At 40.0% G+C, this 21,866-nt stretch overlaps 1 protein-coding gene across 5 annotated transcripts in view; it reads right to left on the bottom strand.

The window, feature by feature from the left end:
- Nucleotides 1-21,866, bottom strand: part of LOC145412565 (putative monocarboxylate transporter 5) — a 473,562-nt gene that overhangs the window by 246,619 nt on the left and 205,077 nt on the right. For all 5 annotated transcript variants that reach the window (XM_080282467.1, XM_080282468.1, XM_080282469.1 and 2 more), the window contains one exon: nt 17,922-18,089. In XM_080282467.1, coding sequence (XP_080138593.1) covers nt 17,922-18,089 — 168 coding nt within the window. The remainder of the gene's footprint in view (nt 1-17,921; nt 18,090-21,866) is intronic.

Below are 21,866 nucleotides of genomic sequence, written 5' to 3'. Positions count from 1 at the left end.
AATCAGGTCTTGCCTAAGTGACGTATTTGCTGCTGCCATAAAGCTCGAATTGGGAAAAGTTGTCAATACCATCTCAGCACTTTTGCGGCACCTCGGTTTGGGTTACCTTTCCTAGAAGGGTAGTCAAGTCGTACCCCACCTGCTCGTGGTGACCTCGCAGACACCCTGTTTTTTTTCCATTTCTGATCTTTGTGTTTTTTTCGGTTTTCTTTTTTTCTCCTAAATTAGGGTGACACAAATGGGGGCGGAGCTACCCAGGTTTATCCCAGGTAGTATTGCATATACTTTTTGCTGTTGTTGTCATTTTGTTTTGTTTTTTGTTCTCCTTTATCATGAGCAAACAACACCAGTGCCCTCACTGCAGTAGGTCTGTAGCAAAAAGTGCACAAGCACTGAAGTGCACCTACTCCAGTGAGTGGGTTCATATAGCTTGTGAAAATTTGGACGCAGGCGACTATCCATTTATGAAGAAGAGCCACCAGCTGGGCTTTCACTGGCTGTGTAGCCAATGTGTTGCACCAGTGGATGAGATCTTGGTTGGTGGAGGAAGTAGTACCAAGAAGGAGTTTGAAGATAAAGTTATTGGACCAATCTTTCAGGCAATTAGAGATGTTTCAAATAGACTGGAGCCACTAGAGACCAAGGTCTCATCACCCATAGCTGTCACGCAAGATAGGGCCAAGTCATTTGCGGATGCTGTTCGCGGGTCTCTCGTGGGGGAAGGGAAGGATCTGCCTGGGGGCGTGATTGAGATCAGTGCTCATGGCCAGAAAAAAGCCATTCATGGTCAGCATGTACTGATTGTGAAACCAGACAGTGGTGCTGATGCCCCGACAAATCAGATGGGACCAGAAGACATCTGAGGTGTACTTAACTCGGTACCGGTTGATAGCTGTCTTAAGACCAAGGCTGGTGGGTTGGTAATGAAGTTTCCGTCAGCTGAGGCCAAAGGTAAGGCAACTGGGGTGCTGAGTGATCATTTTGGCTCTGAGGGCACTTTCTGCATATCAGAGCCAAAGAAAATGTTGCCTAAAATGACCGTGACAAGCCTTTCCTCTTCCTTGAGTGACTCTGACATCATCCCAAACATTCTGAGAAAAAACAGTAAAATTAAGATGCTCATTGATCGAGGTTGTACCCTCAACCTTCTCTTCACAAGAACAAGGAATGACACAAAAACAGCTGCTGTCTTGAAGATGTTGCCAGAGGTGAGATCCTTCATTGTAGAACAGGGCAATTACATCTATGTGGATCTTATAAGATGCCGTGCTTTTGATAGATTCTGGGTTATACAGTGTCATCACTGTCAAGGCTTTGGTCATACATTTGAAAGATGTTTTAGGAAAAGTGATGAACCTAATTGCGTCTTTTGTGCTGGAGCCCATAAATCTAAGGACTTTAGTAACAGAAATTCTCCCAAATGCATCAACTGCTCTTCTTTAAGACATCAAGATGCTAATTCAAAGTCACAGGTGGTTGCCCATTTTGCATCAAGTAGAGAATGTCCAATTATGATTTCTTATAGGAATAGATTGATTGAAAACACCAAGTTTGACCATACAAAAAACTGACTACGTCCCTCTTGAACCAGTTAAGGATGGGTCTTTTAAATATTCGTTCTATCCATAATAAGACAGACTATATTAATGAAATTCTAAAGTAGCACGAGCTTGACACTTTGTGCTTGACTGAAACCTGGTTGTATGAGTCTGATGTCGATATTATTCTTAATGCTTTGCCTAAGACACATTCTATAATTAGCATTCCCAGGCCTGCTGCTGACTATCCGGGAGGAGGCGTAGCACTCATCTACTCGGCAGCACTTGTAAACGTTTCTCTGACTGACCCAGACCTGACCCCATCTTCATTTGAATTTATGGAACTATTAATAAATTTCCATCACAATACAATTAGAATTGCAATTGTCTATCAACCGGGTCATCCGGGCAGAGATCGAGGTTTTATGGAGGAGTTTGGGCAGTTTCTTGAAGGGTTTTCTCTTAAACCTGGAGGACTTCTTGTTTGTGGTGATTTCAATTACTGGGTTGACAGTCCAGAGTCAAAACCATTTTCTTCAGAATTCCTTGAGTTGATCACCCAGAACAATTTTTTCAATCATGTGAGTAATCCAACTCATGTCTCAGGACATGTCCTTGACTTGATCTTGTCCCTTGTTGGTTGCAGGTGCGTATCAGATGTGGAGGTTGACTCATTTGACCCCCTCATCTCTGATCATGCTCTGATCACTCTTAGTTTTGATGTCCCGAAATCCCCTTCATATAAAAGGGACATCAGGTTCAGAAATTACAGAAATGTTGACCGCCAGTTGATGTGTCTTGAAATTGATCAACGTTTAAACTCCACTGATTCTTCCAGTCTTTCTTCTGATGAGTTGGTTAATATTTACAACAACAAGCTTAGGTCAATTTTTGACCATTATTGTCCTGAGGTAGTAAAAACAATCACTGTACGTGATGATTCTCTGTGGTATGGTCCATCCATTAATTCTTTGCGTAGACAACGTAGAAGGGCAGAACGTGAGCGGCACTTGCAGCGAACCGAAGTAACTCGTTTGCGTTATGTTTTTGCGAAAAGAGCAGTTGTTCACACTGTAAAAGCCCAAAAGGCTAAGTATTGTCAAAATAAAGTTGATTCATGTCGTGGTGATAAAGAAAAACTGTCTGCAGTTGTGAACAATTTGGTTGGTCGGAGGAATGTAATTGTTAAACCAACTTCTGCATCTGATACCCACTTGGCTTCCAATTTTGCTTCATTTTTTACAAGTAAGATATCTCGCATAAAAAGTGATTTAGACAGCAGTTCTCCTAGTGAAGCGTACTCAGTCAACTTCCAGCCATGGTGCACCGGGGATCATTTGCTTTCAACATTTCATCCGCTGGATGTAGACAAAGTCAAATGTTATATCAGAGAACTTAATAAAACATTTTGCTCACTCGATCCATGTAACATGTCACAACTACCTGATGTGTATGAGCACGCTGCAGACTTTATCTGCAGCATAATAAATAGATGCTTCTTAGAAAGTAATTTTGTGAAGTCTGAGAAACATGCTTTGCATAGGCCCCTAATTAAGAAACCTGACCTTGATGTCGAGAGCATGACAAATTATCGCCCCATCTCTAACCTGTCTTTTTTATCCAAGATTATTGAGTGGGCCATACTCGATCAACTCGTACCACTACTGGAACACAACAGAGTTGTTCCTGTTGTTCAATCAGCATACAGAAAATACCATTCAACTGAAACTGCACTGACAAGGATTCAGAGTGACTTGGTGGCAAACACTTGTAGTGGGATGTCTTCTCTCCTAGTTCTGTTGGATCTGTCTGCAGCTTTTGATACAGTAGATCATAAACTATTGTTGGATGATCTGTATTTTTATGGCGTTCGTGATAGTGCCCTTTTGCTCCTTAAGTCGTATCTGTCAGACAGATCTCAGAGAGTGGTTGTTGATTACGCTAGCTCTGATTCTGCTCCCCTTCTATTTGGAGTCCCTCAAGGATCAGTTTTGGGTCCAATTCTACTTACCATCTACACAAGTAGTTTATCGTCTCTACTTGATGCTCATGATGTGTCCTATCATTTTTATGATGAAGACACCCAACTCTATGTTAAGATGTCAAATATCAACGATACTAAGACAAAGTTTGAATCTCTAATGTCTGATATTAAGATTTGGATGGCTAAGAGGAAACTGAAGCTGAATGATGGTAAAACTGAGATCATCATCATCAGAGGAAACAGAAGGGGTGATGACACTGACAATGCCCTGGCTTTGAACATTGGGATGTCACAGCTTCACCCAGTCAGTTCTGTTCGAAATCTGGGTGTTTATTTTAATTCTAAGTTAAATTACAAAGGACATATTAGTCAGGTTGTAAGAGGGTGTAACTTGCATATCAGAAATCTGTACTCAGTGAGAAAATTCCTGAATAGACAGTGCCTCTTAACATTGGTCCATGCAGTGGTCTTGTCTTGTGTTGATTATTGTAATTCACTGTGGGTTAGTCTTCCAAATAATATACCAACAAAAGTTCAGTCTGTGTTGAACATGGCAGCACGACTTTATCTTTGGTCTCCCCCCGAGAACCTGAACTACCCCGTTTCTGATTGAGTTGCACTGGTTACCAGTAAAGGCTAGAATTGAATTTAAACTGTGTCTTATTACATTCAAGATTCTTAAGTTTGGTGAACCAAAGTATCTTGCTGAATTATTAAAACTCCCATCGGCACGCCCAGGTGTGATGTTACGCAGTGAAGATGATTCCTTGCGTCTTGATGAGCCAGGAGCCATTCACCAGTCATCTTTCTCTGATCGTTCTTTTGTGTATAGAGCCCCTAGATTATGTAACAGATTGCCATTGTCCATAAGACAACTCTTTATTGTTGAATCCTTTAAGAGACAGCTGAAAGCCTTTTTTTTTTCAAAATGCTATGACCTGGAGAGAGGTACTGTACTATGACAGATGATTATAGGGTTTAATCATTCCCACTTTCATGTATATATGATGTAGCTTGTATTATATACAAGAAATGTCACAATTCTTGTAATTGCAAAAATAATATATGGGTGTCGAGCGCTAGTGAATTCCCAAAGGAAGAACTGGTGCTTTTGAGAAACAAAAGGCCAGATTATTATTAGATTATTATTATATTAATGGATATTGTGAAAGGACATGTATACATCGTAAAATTGGCTTGCAATAACACACATTTTTGGGAAAATGCAGTTCATTGTTGTCAGGAAAGAGGAGAAAGATGCTGTTAATATATTGTTCTTTCAAAATGCCATTGATTTACATACTCTAAAACATGCAAGCAGATGTTTTCAGCTACATTTGAAAAAAAATTCACCAGAATATCTTTATCAGTAGAAAAGATATGGCATTTTGAAAGTAAACATACTTTAACAGCATTTTTCTCCATTTTCTATATTTGGCACATGAGAGGTTATTCCACTCAGCGCCTCAAATTAAACACTAAACAATAAATAGCAAAGGGCTTTAAGGGCATAAAATACTGAACATACCTAACTCCGACGATGATAGTGCTAAAGTGGAAGCGGTAGGGTTGGGGGTTCCGAGGCAAGAGGCACATTTCAAACCTTGCTGAGCCCCTGCACCATAGGTATGTTATGCGTTTTTTATTTATTTATTTATTTTTTAATTTTTTTTGTAGGTGGGGGTGCTCACCATCCACTCACTCAATGTAGTGCTGCTGTCGGGTGTCTGCCCTTTCCTCTCCTCCATCCAACTGTCCTTCCATCCTCTTGTCTTCCTTTCCTTCATTCTTTCCTTGTCCTTCTGCCTACAGGTAACTTTACACTCCCTCTTCTGTTTTTCTTTCCTTCATTCTTTCCTCTTCCTTCTGCCTGTGGGTGACTCTACACTGAGTGACAAGCCAAATGGTTTCCTGTACACCAGGAAACCATTTACTATGCTGGGTGGTAACCATATAACCAAATTTTGATGCCTGGTAGTTTACTGGGTAATTATTGCACTCCAATCAGATTGAGCCGGTGAAGGGGTGGTTGGGGTTCATTGCTCATATAATGCCACTCAGAGATGAGTGAGGCAGGTAATTCTCATCTTAAATGTCAGGACCAACTGCCTAGCCCCGGGCTCCTACGCTCCTCATGGGGCAATGTAAGATTGGATGATGGGTGGATGGATGGATGGTTCATTTTTTTTTTGGTTCTGGCACCTTGCCATGTCACAGAAAACCGCGGCATAGAAGTCTGCGCCATAGGCAACATAACTGTACTAATGTTGATGGTTTAACCCGCCCCATCCCGGCAAATTTTTCACCAATGAACCCCCCAATCCCGGAAGCTTTTAGGAAAGTTTTTTTTTTGGTTAAAACCTCCCCTTTTTATGAGAACCATTGAAAATTCAGAGAAAAAGTGCTCAGTTGAGTTTTGAAATACCAAATACAGGTAACAGTACCCCTCACCTTGGTACCATGTTCTCTCAGGCCAGGCTCCAGAGAAGATGTTTTCTTGGGAGGGGTAACTATTTCAAACCACTCATTTTATTTATATATATATATATATATATATATATATATATATATATATATATATATATATATATATAGTGTTGATGTTTTTGGCGAGTGAACAATGCTTACGTCGCCTATATCATTGTGTGAAAAGCAAGATGCTCTTGTACAACATATAAATTCTTACATATAAATTACTCACATAAAATATATAATATATATATATATATATATATATATATATAATATTTTATGTGAGGAATTTATATGTAAGAATTTATATGTTGTACAACAGCATGTTGCTTTTCACACAATAATATAGGCGACATAAGCATTGTTCACTCACCAAAAACAACAACATATGGCACCTTCCTTTACAATGTTACCATCTCATCACTTCCGCTTGTTTCTTCTTCTGGCTTCTTTTTTTTCTTTGTCCTTGGGATCACTTTCGCCTTGAATTTTGTCACTGGAGAGACCATGGTGCAACATGTCTTTACTGGCCAGGTCACTGCTAACAGGTGAGTTGCCGAGAAAATGGCGTATGGGAGGGGGGTTAAGATGGGGCCAGGCATTATCCCTGCCTGGCATTGGGTAGAGGAAGGTATCACAATATGCCTACCAAAAATCACCTGTGAAACTTGAAAAATGTGCAAATGACGGACCTCGCAATCGCAAAACGTATGGACATGTTGTCGGATGTTACTGTGACAAAATGTGGCAACGTATCCATAAGTTGTCAGGATGCCTCGGGGTTAATATCAGCAAGGTTAGAAATCAACGATTTCTTGAGGGTACATGAACCAAATGTTATGTACTTTGTAGAGACCAAGTTAAGAGAGGATATTGATATCCATATGGGAGATGGTACATACAAACTGTGGAGAAGAGATAGAAAAGAAAAAACGGGAGGAGGAGTGATGATAGCAGTCAAGAACAACATAAATGTGGATACTGTGGAAATGGGAGAGGGTAGGGCTGAAGTGATAAATAAGAAATTAGAAACTGGAGAGAATGGCAAGAGAAATATGGAAGTAGTACAGGTTCCCCCAAGACAAGACCAATGACGATGAATAACACGAGATGTTGTCAGACATGGTTAGTTATCTACTGAAAGTCATTGAGAAAAGCAACAATATAATTCTAAAGGGTGATTTTAATTGTAAAGAGGTGAACTGGGAGGAATGGGACTCAAGAGGCAGTGAAGATTCGTGGGGCAGTATACTGTTAAATATAGGAATGAATAATGTAATGGCTCAGTGGGTCAAAGAAGAGACACAATTCCGAGGTGATGACACACCAGCAAGATTAGATTTACTGCTAACCAAAGAACCTGACGTAACTGAATCTTTGAAATATCTATGTCCTATAGGAAAAGTGATCATGTGGTCATTGAGTTCCAGATGATAATAGGGAACGTGGTGCCAAGAGATGAGCTTTATAGGTTGAGAAGATACAACTTTGGGAAAGCAAACTTTACAGGATAGAGAAAATTTTTTGAAAATGCAGATTGGAGAAAATTCAGAGAAACAAGAGAGTTACAGACAGAGGAAGTAGGATATCTTTCTAGACCTCTATAACTTGGGAGTGGAAAAATATGTGCCAAGAGCAAGTGAGAGAGAAAACAGGAAAAAGGAGTGGTTTAATAGAAGGTGTATGATAGCAAAAAAGGAGAGGGACATGGCGTGGAACAACTGGAGAAAGAGAGGTAATAACAGAACAATGGAAGAATATAAAAGAACCAGAAATAAATATACAGTACAAGAATACATAGGGAGGAAGAAAGGAACTTTGAAAAAGGTATAATTGGCAAATGTAAGGAAGAACCCAAATTGCTTTATATATTTGTCAATGGCAAATTGAAACAAAAGGAAGGAATCATCAAACTGAAAGCAGGAGAGGTCTATAAAGATGTGGCAATGCATGCTGAAATAATGAACAAATGTTTCCAAATGGTTTTTCACTAAAGAAAGGGATTTTGTGGAGGGAGAGGGAGTGACTAGAAATGTAGTAATCAATGATATAAAAGTGGAAGTGCAGAAGTGTATAAATCACTGGAAACTCAAGATATAAGGAAAGCCCCAGGACCAGATGGAACCTCTAATTGGGCACTGAAGGAATGCAGAGAACAACTGGCGAATAATATTCACAGTTTAAATGTGTGTTCTCTGGAAGAGGAGAAAGTGCCTCAGGAATGGAAGAGGGCAAATGTGGTACCAATTTAAAAGGGAAGAAACAAGGAAGAACCCCTGATAACAGACCAGTGTCCCTGACCAGCATGGTCACAAAATTGTACCAGAGAATCCTGAAAGAGAGATGAATAAAATATCCAAAAGAGATGAGTATTTTGGCTGAAAGTCAGTTTGGATTCAGAAGTGGAAGGTCATGTGTTTCCAACTTGTTGAGCTTATGCTCAAGAGCAACTGACGTGCTACAGGAGAGAGACTGAGAGGCCTTCGACAAGGTACCCCATACGCAACTATTGTGGAAATAGGAGCACATAGCAGAACTGAAGGGAAATCTCCTGGAGTGGATGAGAGACTTCTTGAGAGACAGACAAATGAGGACAGTAATAAAGGACAGGACGTCTGGATGGAGGGAAGTAACTAGTGGAGTCCCACAGGGCTCGGTGATAGCGCCGGTAATGATCCTGATTTACGTAAATGATATGGTAGATGGAATGAACAGTTATGCAAGTCTGTTTGCTGATGATGCAAAGATTTTGAGGAAAGTAAAAGTTGAGGAAGGCTGTAGAATGCTACAGGAGGATCTGGATAGGATACATGATTAGAGCCGGACGTGGGAAATGAAATTCAACGCAAAAAAATTTTAAATATTGGAAATAGGTAAAACTACCAAGAAGCCATCACTGAATTATTTGATGGGAAATGAACCAATCACAAAAGTGAGAGAAGAGAAAGATTTGGGAGTTCTGGTCTAGGATAGTTTGTCACCTGAAAAACACATTAACAAGACAGTTAGAGAGACGTATAAACGCTTGACTAACATCTATCTATCTATCTATTGCCAGACGCCTCAATCCCGTTTGGGGTGGCCACAAACAAATCGCCTCCAAGTCGCCCTGTCCCCCGCCATTTCACTGCCCTGCTCCCAACACACCCCCCCCTCTCTCATATACCTCTCCACCCCATCTCTCCATCTCATCCTCGGCCTCCCCCTCCCTCTTTCCCCCTCCACCTCACTCACATACACTCTCTTCGTCAGTCTTTCACCCTCCATCCTCTCCACATGGCCAAACCACCTCAGTGTGTTCCTCATAACGCTTCCTATCACATCCACATCAACACCACAACGCTCCTTTATATCCTCATTCGTCAGCCTGTCTCTCCATGTGACTCCACAGGCTCCTCTTAAATAACTCATTTCCACTGCTCTCACTCTTGAGTTGTGTCCTTCCAACAACGTCCACGCTTCACTTCCGTACGTTAGAGTTGGTATCACAATACTGTCATGTAGTAACTTTTTCACTTCCATGCTCACTTCCCTGTTTCTTATCACTGCGTTCAAAGAACTAACATAAGAGCGGAATTTCATTACGTGGATGAGGAGATGATGAAAAAATTGATAGTGGCCATGATCTGCCCCAGGTCAGAATATGCAGCTGTATCAATGTGGTCCCCATACAAAAAGAGAGACATAAACAAGATTGAGAGAATACAAAGAACAGCAACCAAGATGGTCTCAGCCTGGCAGATCTGTCATACAGAGAGTGGCTGGAAAAGATGGATTTGCCTTCCTTAGAGGAAAGCGGAGAGAGAGGCGACATGATTGCAGTGCTCAGGGCCATGATGGGAGTAGATAAAATTGACAGAGAAGATCTGTTTGTATGGGACACGAGAGCAACAAGAGGACACGGAATGAAACTGAAGAAGCCAAGCTGCTTGAAGGATATCAAGAAATATCATCATCATCATCAGCCATTACATGTCTACTGCTGAACAAAGGCCTCCCCCAACCTTCTCCATGAAATTCCTTGACTGAGCCAATCTTTGCCACGTTTTCCCTGCAATTTTCTCTATCTCATCCCTCCACCTCCTGTCTGGCCTTTTTCTGCTACGCTTACAATCTCTTGGTGTCCAGTCAGTCAACCTCTTGCTCCATCAATTATCCCTTACTCTTGCTACATGGCCTGCCCACTTCCATTTCTGTTCTTTTATAACTTCTATAATATCTTTGACTTTAGTCTGCCCTCTCACCCAAGTTGATCTTTTCCTGTCTCTTCAAGATATTCCCAACATTGACCTTTCCATTGCTCACTGAGAACAAATTAGTTTATTTTCCATCGATTTTGTCAGTTTCTAAGTCTCACAACCATACATCATAGCCGGAATTATACAATCGTTATATACTTTCTGTTTCATACAAACTGGTAAGCTACTTTTCATAATGTCCATATTAACAAGAAATACAGTTTTTTTTAAAGATGCACAAACCTGTGGAATAGCCTGGACAAAGAGATCGTCCAGTCTAAAAACTTAAATGAGTTCAAAGCAAAAGTTCAAAGCTAAATTTGACTTACTGAGAAACAGAGAGGGGACCCCACAAGCATAGCTAATTTCCTGTACAGTATATCACAACTAGGTAAACACACACACACACACACACACACACACACACACACAAGGCACCGAGGAGAGCAGACGCACGTCGCCACCACTCCATACCTGGCCAACTTGGACAGCGGCATTACCTAAATTAGTATCTTTATATGAGTCAAGCTCTGTACCAGGTTAGACTAAATGTGTTCTAATATAAAAAAAGAAGTTTTAAGTAAGACTTCTTCAAACAGTAAAGAAAACAAAGTAGCACAAGAATGCGCAAAATCAGCTGATCATTTGTTTAGTCTACGACTGCACCTGAGAATGTAAGTAGTATATGTGCTTTTAGTACTGCAGGATGACCACACTCTTTAATAAAGCAAATTTGGAAAAGAAAAGGGATAAAGGTAGAAAGCAGGATGATGATTTCTACCAAGAACTGGTTGAAATGGAGACTCACAATAAACTGGTGGAACGAGTACATATACTAGAGATGGCTTACCAGAATGAGATTGATGAAATTAAGAAACAAATGCACTTGTAAAAGGAAGAAATAGAAAAGTTAGGAAAGGAAGTCAACAAGAAAGACACAACCATAGATGAGTTGACAGTAGAAGTGGGTACACTTAGGAGGAAAATGAGTGAAATGGCAAGTACTGTAGTCAACCACGAGAGTATTATGGAAGAGTTCAAAAATGATACAGAGATAATTAAGCAAGTAAGCAGTCTGATAGACCAAAGCAGTGATATTGAGAAGATAACACAGGTGAATGAAGCTGTGCAAAGCTACAAAAATGATGTGGAAACCACACATGCCAGTGATATTGAGAAGATAACACAGGTGAATGAAGCTGTGCAAAGCTACAAAAATGATGTGGAAACCACACATGCCGAAAGGGTGAACGTAAAGAAAGACTTAGAAACAAGGGTGGAAGAAAAAAGCATTAAAAAGGAAGTGAAAAGAATAATCCAAAACAATCCTATATTAGTCAGAAATTCAGCTGATATCAACAAATCTATAGTAATCACTGGTATAGAAGAGGACGAAGTAAAAAACAAGATCTCAAGAATTAAAAAGGAGATGGCAAATGTAATGAGCATATTGAAAGAAGTATCAGAGGAAATCTGTAGTAAAGACACAGACGAACAAAAAAGGTTAGGGAAATACGAGAGAAGCAAGTCAACGCCCCTAAAGGTAACCTTCAAGAGTGTAAACACCATGGAGGAGATACTAAAAAATGCAATGAATCTTATGGAAAAAGAGGAGTTAAAAAATGTATGGATAAAAAGATGCCTAACACAAGAGGAACTGGAATTACTGAAAGAAAAGAGGGAGGAAGCAAAAACAATAAATGAGGGAAAGTCAGAGGAGAAGAATACATTTTTTTACAAAGTAATTGGATTGCAGGTATGAAAGTGGTAAATAACAGGAGGGAATAAAAAGGAGAAAGGTAGTAGAACCAAGTCATGACAAGTAGATAAACAAGATGATTAAGCTGATGTACTCAAATGTGGATGGAATGGTATCTAAATTATTAGAGATGAATGATTATATCTGAAAAAATGAACCACATATAATATGCCTAACTGAAACAAAATTAACACCAAGAATATCAAATGACATCTTAACCTTAGAGGAATATAATATATGGAGAAGAGATAGGAACTTAAAAAAAGGAGGAGGAATTATATTATTAACTAAGAAAAATCTAAAAGTCAAAGAAATAGAACTAGATATACCTCACAAGTAGAACTGATTGCAGTAGAGATCAATACATCTGAAGGGAAAGTAATTGTAGCCAATTTGTACATGCCACCCAGATCAAACACATGGGAAAGAGATGAATATGAGGACCTGGCAGAAAGTACAATTCAGAGTTTAAGAGCATTACTACATAAAATGGAAGAGAAATCGGAAAGAATTATACTAACTGGAGATTTTAATACAAATATTAAACTGGAGTACTCTAGATATAATAAGCCAAGAAAGCTGTTGGGACCGAAAGCTCCTGGATCTTGTGCAGGAGTTTTTCCTAACGCAACATGTAAGGGAAAGCACCAGGAAAAGAGAACTCGATGTACCCTCAATGCTAGATCTCATATTTACTAGGCAAGAAAACGATTTTGACAATTTAATATATCACCCTCCATTCGGCAAAAGCGACCATGCAGTACTAAATTGCAACTTCAGGATTGCATATGACATAGTTAACAGCAATGAAAGTTACAAAAAGAGCCTAAACTATAAAAAGGGAAAGTCTCATGACCTAAAGAAGTCTATCTATCTATCTATCTATCTATCTATAGCCCGACGCCTTAATCCCGCAAAGGGTGGCCGCAGACAAAACGCCTCCAAGTCACTCTGTCACCCACCATTTGACTCCCCTCCCCCCAACTCACCCCCTCCTCCCTCATATACCTCTCAACTCCATCCCTCCACCTCATCCTCGGTCTACCCCTCCCTCTCCCTCCCTCCACCTCACCTACATACACCCTCTTAGTCAGTCTTTCATTCTAAAGAAGTACTTCTTAGAAACTGACTGGGAAAAGAAGTTTAGAGGACAAGAATTAAATGCTTTTCACCAATTCTTTGTACAGTAGATATGCACACTATATTCACATGATTCACTGTCACTAATTTTTATACAGTAGAATCTCAAATTTCGATGGTTTAGAATTCGATGAATCAAATTTCGATGCATTTTGGAGTGGTCTGCCTACCTTACTTTTCAATGCAAAGTCGCGGATTTTGATGCTCTCAGGGCCAGACTCCAACCAAAACAAGCAAAGACAATATTTTTTATACGAACCAAAATGCTGGAAGTGAAGAAAATTATAAGAAAAAGTATGAACCTAACCTAATATCGTATGTGACGTGCTCTCAGGGCCAGACTCCAACCAAAACAAGCAAAGACAATATTTTTGATGCGAACCAAAATGCTAGAAGTGAAGGAAAATTATGAGGAAAAGTATGAGCCTAACCTAATATCGTATGTGACGTGTCAAGAACAGAATGAAAATGAACATCATTTATTCATACAGTATATGAAGCATATGATGATATGGTTCCAAGACAATTCACCATCAAGTTAATTCGCCGTCAGATAATTCCCCATCAAAATATGGACGACTTTCCATCAGGACAATTTGCACCCTGGACGATTCACCGTCATTCTATAAATATCCATCCATCCATCCATCCATTGCCAGACGCCATGTATCCCAAACGGGGTGGTCAAGGGCTTAGAGTTAATTGTTTTACAGGGAGGGGCACTAATCCTCTACCAACCCCACTTGACACGTAGGGATGCCAACAGCATCTGGTGTTCCCAGGCGGTCACCCATCCAAGTACTAACCATATACTTAATATTAATTAATCAATACTTTAATAACTCAAAGATATAACAAGAGAAATTAAAAGAAGAGAATCAATAGTAGAAATACTAAAATAAAATGAATTACAGGTGTCAGTAAATACAGTAGGCAGAATACTGAAACGAAGAGAAGTACGGTAATTATGAATATAAGGAGCAATATAGAAATCAACAATACAGTAGAGACTGAGAAAAAAAATAGTCATGCTGTTTAAGGACAAGAGCTCCTGGATGGGAGCAGACACCACCAACAACAAGCCATGTGCAAGGCAATGCTCTGTTGTCGGCGGCCATCTTGCGACTGTCCTGCCAGCAGCCCTCTCCAGCCAAGTGCCACACTTTCAGCCTGTACCTTCCACATGTGGACATGCATTTCACTGCAATTTAGTAGTATGTATTTTTTTTGTATTTTCGTCGCAACTTACCTGTTTCAAGACGGCAAGCAAGAGTGGTTCTTCAGGTAGCAGTGGTAATGGATGAGAGCAGCCTGGCACCTCTAAATCTTCGCAGCCAAAGGAGAAATGGCAATACAGGAAAGGGCAGAAATACACCAAGTATACACTTGCTGACAGTATGGCAATACAATGCAGAACTACAGTTACTTAACCACAATTATAGTTCATAAAGTTTACAGGGGGTGTGGGCAAAAAATCATGATTTTAGGTAGTTAGGTTCGGAAGCCCTGGACCTAAACTAATCTTTCCCATAAGAAGTTTAGTTTAAAATTCGATTATTTGAATTTCGCAGTGATTTTTAGGCACATGTGCCCATCGAAATTTGAAATTCCACTGTAGTTGAATACTCACATTTGGTGCAGGGTAGAGGCAGTGTAGTTGATTAGAAACAGTAGCACAATTTTTTTGGGTCAACGACTAATAACGACCAGGAATGCTTAACAAACACCAAATTTCCTACTGCAAACACCAAATCCAATCACAACAGTGCCCAAACACTATACACAAGCACTACTGATATATTGAAATATGTTGCACGGCCAGGACGGGGGTAAGAGTGGAAATTTAAAGGGACAGAACCACAAAGTACCTTCCCCACTCACAGCTCATTTGGTACTGAATAACCCGTCCGCTCTCTTGCTGGTACCGAGACCCACAGTTGCCAACTCATTACTTTTGATGAGGTGCAGGAAAGCTACGACACCTCCAAAAATGACGCCGATCAGCCAAAAACATTTTCTCTGACAAAAGTTTTTATGCTTTAATGACGACAAAGCGCCAATGTGTATGGGTCCAGCCACATCCTAATGACGACAAAAGCATCAAAGTGCATGAGCGCAGCCACATCCTAATGACGACAAATGCGTCATTATGTGCAGAGGGGTTAACACTTCAATAATATTCACAATAATACTCATGGAGAGGATGGAGGGTGAAAGACTGACGAAGAGAGTGTATGTGAGTGAGGTGGAGGGGGGAAGAGGGAGGGGGAGGCCAAGGATGAGATGGAGGGATGGGGTGGAGAGGTATATGAGAGAGGGGGGTGTGAGTTGGGAGCAAGGCAGTGAAATGGCGGGGGACAGGGCGACTTGGAGGCGATTTGTTTGTGGCCACCCCAAACGGGATTGAGGCGTCTGGCAATAGATAGATAGATAGACATTAATAAAAACCTATATGCATGTAAATCTATGTGTCATCTTATAAATGAAACATACTAGAAGAATCTTGGTACCTCATTTTTATTATTATTTTTTTTTTAATAGAGGCCGAGTAGGAAACGGCTATCAGCTGATCTAAGGAATATCCCGTGTGAAAATACACATCACCCTCAGTGAAAGTGTGCCTTAATTATCCTGAAAATGATCTGTGTACTCCAGTCTGATAACTATTATTTTGGGGGATGTAAAGCGGCAAAAACTGAGTGACATGCGAGTCACACAAACATTCAATCAGCTGTTTACTGGGAAGGAAAATATTATTTCAAAACATTATGATAACATAACTGTGTAATCCAACCTGAATAACTAATTTTTTTTAGCTCTACTGTGACAAAATGACTGATAAGCTATGTGTCAACAGTAAACAGTAACACAACACAACATATTGTAATCGGTAACGTAAATACATCATCAGCTTGAATTAGGCAGGCAAACAAAATATAACATCACCACATGATCTGTGCATTATAATTCTGAACAATAATATATATATTTTGAGCTCTACTCAAAACTACTGAACAATCTCCTAAATCATGTGATCCTAAATAGCAGATTCATAATACATGGAAACATCATGCAACAGTTTGCAACATCAGTAAATCATGAAAATTCGTGGATGCTGCCTCAAAAGTGAAGGTTTTTCGATGCCTTGTGTAATACGTACCACCATTACCTCAAGTCCCTGTGTCTAGCAAGCTGTAAATTACTAAACCAGTCATATTCATGTACAGCACTTGCTTTAAGCCAATCACAGTGCTTCCCTCCAAAACCAAGCATGAAGGACGCGCACAAGTGAGCCCCAGCACCCGCCCGGCTCAGGGCATTGTCTCCTCTCTGTTGACAACGTGGGGTAAGGGTGTGGTGTATGGGATTATTTTTTCTTTCCTCCATGCTTCCTCCCCCTGCCCATTGTTACCAAGGCCAACTGTAACCCTCCTAAGCTTAAAACATCTTTGAGGAAATGTAAAAAGTCGCCATTAACTTACAACCAAAGTCTGATGCAATGAGGATTGATGGTAGTGAGAAGAAAGCCAAAGTTATCCACCGTTAAGGACTCAAGTGGACGATCTCTCCAACTGGCAGCATTGTTTACCAACCACCACTCCTACTGGATGTGTCTGTATATCACACATTCTAAATTCTCATTTACAGCTTTCAGAGGTATGTTTAAAAAAATGCCCATTAGCTGCGATAATCCAGGAATAATAACAAGTAACCTGTGAGAGACTCACTACAATAGAAAACAGGGAAAGGCCACACCCATCTGGTAAAGAACGAAAATCAATTCTATCTATCTACTGCCAGACGCCTCAATCCCGTTTGGGGTGGCCACAAACAAATCGCCTCCACGTCGCCCTGTCCCCCGCCATTTCACTGCCCTGCTCCCAACTCACACCCCCCTCTCTCATATAATCACACGGAGTAATTCTCACTTGACAGGCGCCGTAATACTGCCTATTATAACGAACTCATGATCTTGAGTTAAGTAATTTTGGTACATATGTGACGTGGATGGTTAACTGTTGATTTGTGGCTGCAAGAAATGGGTGGGAAAAAACAAAATTTGGGGGTATTCACGGAAGCAGGCAGATCACCATCCAGTGTTTACAAACAATCTCTCCAACTGACCGCATTGTTTACCAACCACCGCTCCCATTGGATGCATCAATGTATCACACATTCTAAATTCTCAGTTATGGCTTTCAGAGGTATGTTTATATAAATGCCCAGTAGCTGTGGTAATCCAGGAATAATAAGTCATAAGAAGTTTCCCCAAAAGATTAGTTATTTCTAACTCACGGAATTCTCAAATCACAGCACGTGCTCAGTCTCATAAGAGTGCGATTTAGGAGATTCTAGTGTCCTACACTCATGGCACAGAAAATCCTTCAATACAGCCTCACCAAAAGTTTTCTGGGATTGGCCAACTGACATGGCCAATTTCCCACAGTCCACTGGGTTCACATCCAGATAAGCCTGGGCTAACAAGAGCAAAACATGAATGTGATTATCAATGCCTGGTAATTTTAAGACCAACTTCGAGAGGTTAGGGCATTCTTAAAGAGGTCATTACTGGTAGCAACAAGGAAAGTTGGGACAAAAAAAGCTTTGTACATGTTCATTTGTTTGCACTGCAAAACGTCCATAACGTGATGTAAGGTTGGAATAAAATTATCGCATTATAGGCAAATGGGCTGTATACCAGTATCTGTACAAAGAAAAACAAACTGAAAAACTGGAACAAGAGAAAACTGGGAGAAAGAGACAACTTGAAGCAAGTGTGTAAAGCTTACCCTCGGTCGTTTTTCGACTGTGCCATCAGGGTGTGTGTAAGTAACGTAGTTTGACTCACAAAATGATCCTGCCTCCATGGCGGCTCTCTTTTCTTCTGCTAGGCGCTGCAACAGATCTTTCTTTTTCATTCTTGGTACTTCCAGTGGTCGCATAAGAGCTCCAAATAGCTGACAAATATAAATTATTCACATTTACAAACTGCCATAATCAAAAATAAACTCAAGATACTATATCAAGTAGTGGATAAATACTCTAAATTCTACTTCCCTCAAATTAAAGATTACAATGGAAGAAAGTGAAAAATTTCCAAAACTTCTAACTGCAATACAATACAGGAGAGAAATCTAAGAATATCCCGAACCGGCATGCATAATGGGGGATCAGAAATTTCAGATAATATGCCATTCCTCTACAGTACAGTAATAAGCAATATAAAGTACTGTATACAGTACATTCTCAAATCTCGTTTGATTAAATTTCGACAACCTGAATTTCAACAACACATGAAATATCTACCAAGTCACAATTTTTTACAACAAACTTGCAATTTTTGATGGGTTGAGGCTAGAGTTTGGGATTCAAAATGCATCTGGGGCTGCTTGGTTTCTGTTCAGAAACACAGTCGGGCTATGCTGAATCGAAAAATTACAGCCACCAATCAAAATGTAAACACAGGCCATAGTAAGATCATCTGACAAAAAGATCATGGCCATTACTTGTGCTGAACCGACTTTATACAGCAAACTCTTGAGGTCCGATGGTTCTTTCTGTGATGATTCATATTAACATAACAAAAGTTAGGAACCAATTCAAGTAACATTCTTATGGTATTTGTATTTGTCAAAATTTTGCCATTGAAAATTAATTACGTAAAGACAGAAATACAACATCAGCTGCTTCATTAATGGCGTGCATTGCACCTGCTGATCACATGTTCATGGAAGTGGTCTCACGTAATCATGAATGCAAGTACCTGTAGTGATGCTCTAGCCCCGCCACAACATGTGAGCAGCAATGTTGTATAAAGCACATTCTATACAGTACCATTAAAAATGAGTGCAATTAAGGCACTGAATGAATAGCTTTGCACACATCAGCTGTGTGCATTCTGTGTATCCTTTCAGTTAGAAGTTAAGATGCCTCAGTCCTGATTTAGCCAGTGCCAAAACAACACATGAATAGCAGTGTCAAATATCACACACTTCATTATTTACAGGCAGTATAATGTTGAAAATGAATGTACTTATAAAAACACTGAGTGAACAGTTGTGCACGTACCAACTATGTGCATTTGTTCTTTTATGACAAAATATATTCATGTGCTATCGGACATGACCCAGGCCCAAATGGTCCTAACCTAGTGGATAATGACTGCTTTCAAGAGGGCATAAATAAAAAAATATTTACTGAATTTCTCAGCCCATTTTTCACTGAATATAACTATGCTTGATGATGAGCAAAAATAAAAGAAGACAATGCACAATAACTAAAAATTATGAGAGGCAAAGATACAACCACAAAAATCGATTATTGGACCCTAAGGAAAGCGGCAGCTCGGAGCTACCAGTATGCTCTAGCTGATGGACTCATTTCAATTATAATATTTCATACTTTTTTAACAATGCCATCATGATCAGGTTGTTATTAAGAATTCAATGGCAGACAATTTTTCATTTGGTAATACTGCTTATTGAAAGGGAAGTAGTGGATATGGTAAGCTATTATTGTATTCAGACTGTTTTCATGTCCAAAGGAAGGAGTTAGAAGAGATAGTTAAACAGAATAATACACTCACTGATCACCCTTAGCACACTTATTTTCCTTCATAAGAAGTTCATTTAAATTTGGACAACTTAAATTTTGCAAGGTTTTTACAGTAACAATGGTGTCTAAATTTCTGAATCTACTGTACATACAGTACATATATATATATATATATATATATATATATATATATATATATATATATATATATACTGTGGTAGGTGGGGGGCACTCACCATCCACTCACTTGATGCAGTGCTGCTCTCGGGTGTCTGCCCTTTCCTCTCTTCCATCCTTCTTTCCTTCCATCCTCCTCTGTCTTTCTTTCCTTCATTCTTTCCTTGTCCTTCTGCCTCCAGGTAACTTTACACTCCCTCCTCTGCCTTTCTTTCCTTCATTCTTTCCTTTTCCTTCTGCCTGTGGGTGACTCTACACTGAGTGACAAGCCAAATGATTTCCTGTACACCAGGAAACCATTTACTATGCTGGGTGGTAACTATAGCCAAATTTTGGCACCTGGTGGTTTAGTGGGTAATTATTGCATTCCAGTCGGATTCAGCTGGTGAAGGTTTATATCCAAGGGATGGTTGGGGTTGATTGTTCATGTAATGCCACTCAGGGATGAGTGAGGCTGGTCACTCTCATCTTAAATGTCAAGACCAACTGCCTAGCCCCGGGCTCCTACGCTCCTCATGGGGCAACACAGGATTGGATGATGGATGGATGTGTATATACAGTATATATATATATATATATATATATATATATACACAGTAGGATCTCACCAATAACGCCTAATTGGTGCCAGAAAAATGCCGTTATTAGCGAAAACATTATTTGCGTGACATTAAAATACATGTTAAAGGGTTTATTGGTGCCACCACTCCAGGACTTTTATCCACTTTTCCCACCTGGAGTCCTCCTATCACTACTTTTTTTTAGCTGAAATAATAAGATTAGTTATTAAATCATCATGAGTAATATAAAATTCACCTTAATGGAGTTATGAGGTGTTTGATATGATGATTGTTTCGAGGCTTGTGCATGGATGCTATTGCATCGTACCCCCTGACTCCTTGCTGGCCTCATCCCCACTCATGCCTCTTACGCCAGGGTCACCCACTTCCATCAACACTTCATCAAACCCCATAAAGTCAAAATCTTCATTAAAGTCCCTAATGTCATCAATGTCATCATCTACTCAACCCTTCTCTGTTGTTCTTCCTTGGCTGGCTAGCTTTGTGAAAGAAAGTGAGTGATGAGTGACTGATGGCAGGCATTCACTCGATCGTGATACTGTTTCTGGTATTTTCTTGAAATCTGATTTACAGGTCCAATCATTAGTCATTAATTCTGATGGCTGCTCTCTCTCTATCTCAGCAGACTTGAGCTGTGGCTGGAGTGCCGACCAGGCATGTTTAATGGTTGCCAATGTTGTATTATTCCAGGCATTGACGAAGAAATTTACAGCCTGTTGAATGTTACATTTCTTCCAGAATGCAGCAACAGTCATTATGTTAGGGGTTGCAGGTATGCCAGGTGGAGCAGGTGAATCATGTGGGGCTGTGGAGGTGGAGGGGGAGGCAGATTGTGAGTCAGGTAGGGCAGTGGAGGTGGAGGGGACGGCAGTGGGCGAGTCAGGGGAGGTGGTGAGGGGAGGATCCTCCATCTCCTCCTCGCTACTGCTCACATTTTCGGCGATTTCCTTCATCTTTTCTTGCTTGTCTGTTTCATTCCTCACCTTTATATGGACATATTTGCACTATAACAACTTGGCATTCACGAAATAACTGTTATTCAAGTGAATCCAAACGTTATTATAGAAAATGGGTATCTATTCTAACTTACCGTTATTGCCGAAAACGTTATTGTCGAAATCGTTATTGGTGAGATCATACTGTATATATATATGTATATATATATATATATATATATATATATATATATATATATATATATATATATATATACAGTAATCCCTTTAAGACCCAGACGCCCAAGTCCCAAACGTTTTGGGCTTGGGTCATTAGTCCAAGTCTCGGAATATTCCCTAAGATATCCGGATATCTGGGACACACACACACACACACACACACACACACAGGATGGAAGAAAAAGGAGGAAGGTAGTAGAACCATGTCATGACAAGTATATAAACAAGATGATAAAGCTGATGTACT

This window comes from Coenobita brevimanus, chromosome 93, assembly GCF_032717465.1.
Source record: "Coenobita brevimanus isolate Jiangsu-jjx chromosome 93, ASM3271746v2, whole genome shotgun sequence".
Taxonomy (NCBI): Eukaryota; Metazoa; Arthropoda; class Malacostraca; order Decapoda; family Coenobitidae; genus Coenobita; species Coenobita brevimanus.
This window is presented reverse-complemented; position numbering and strand designations above follow the sequence as displayed.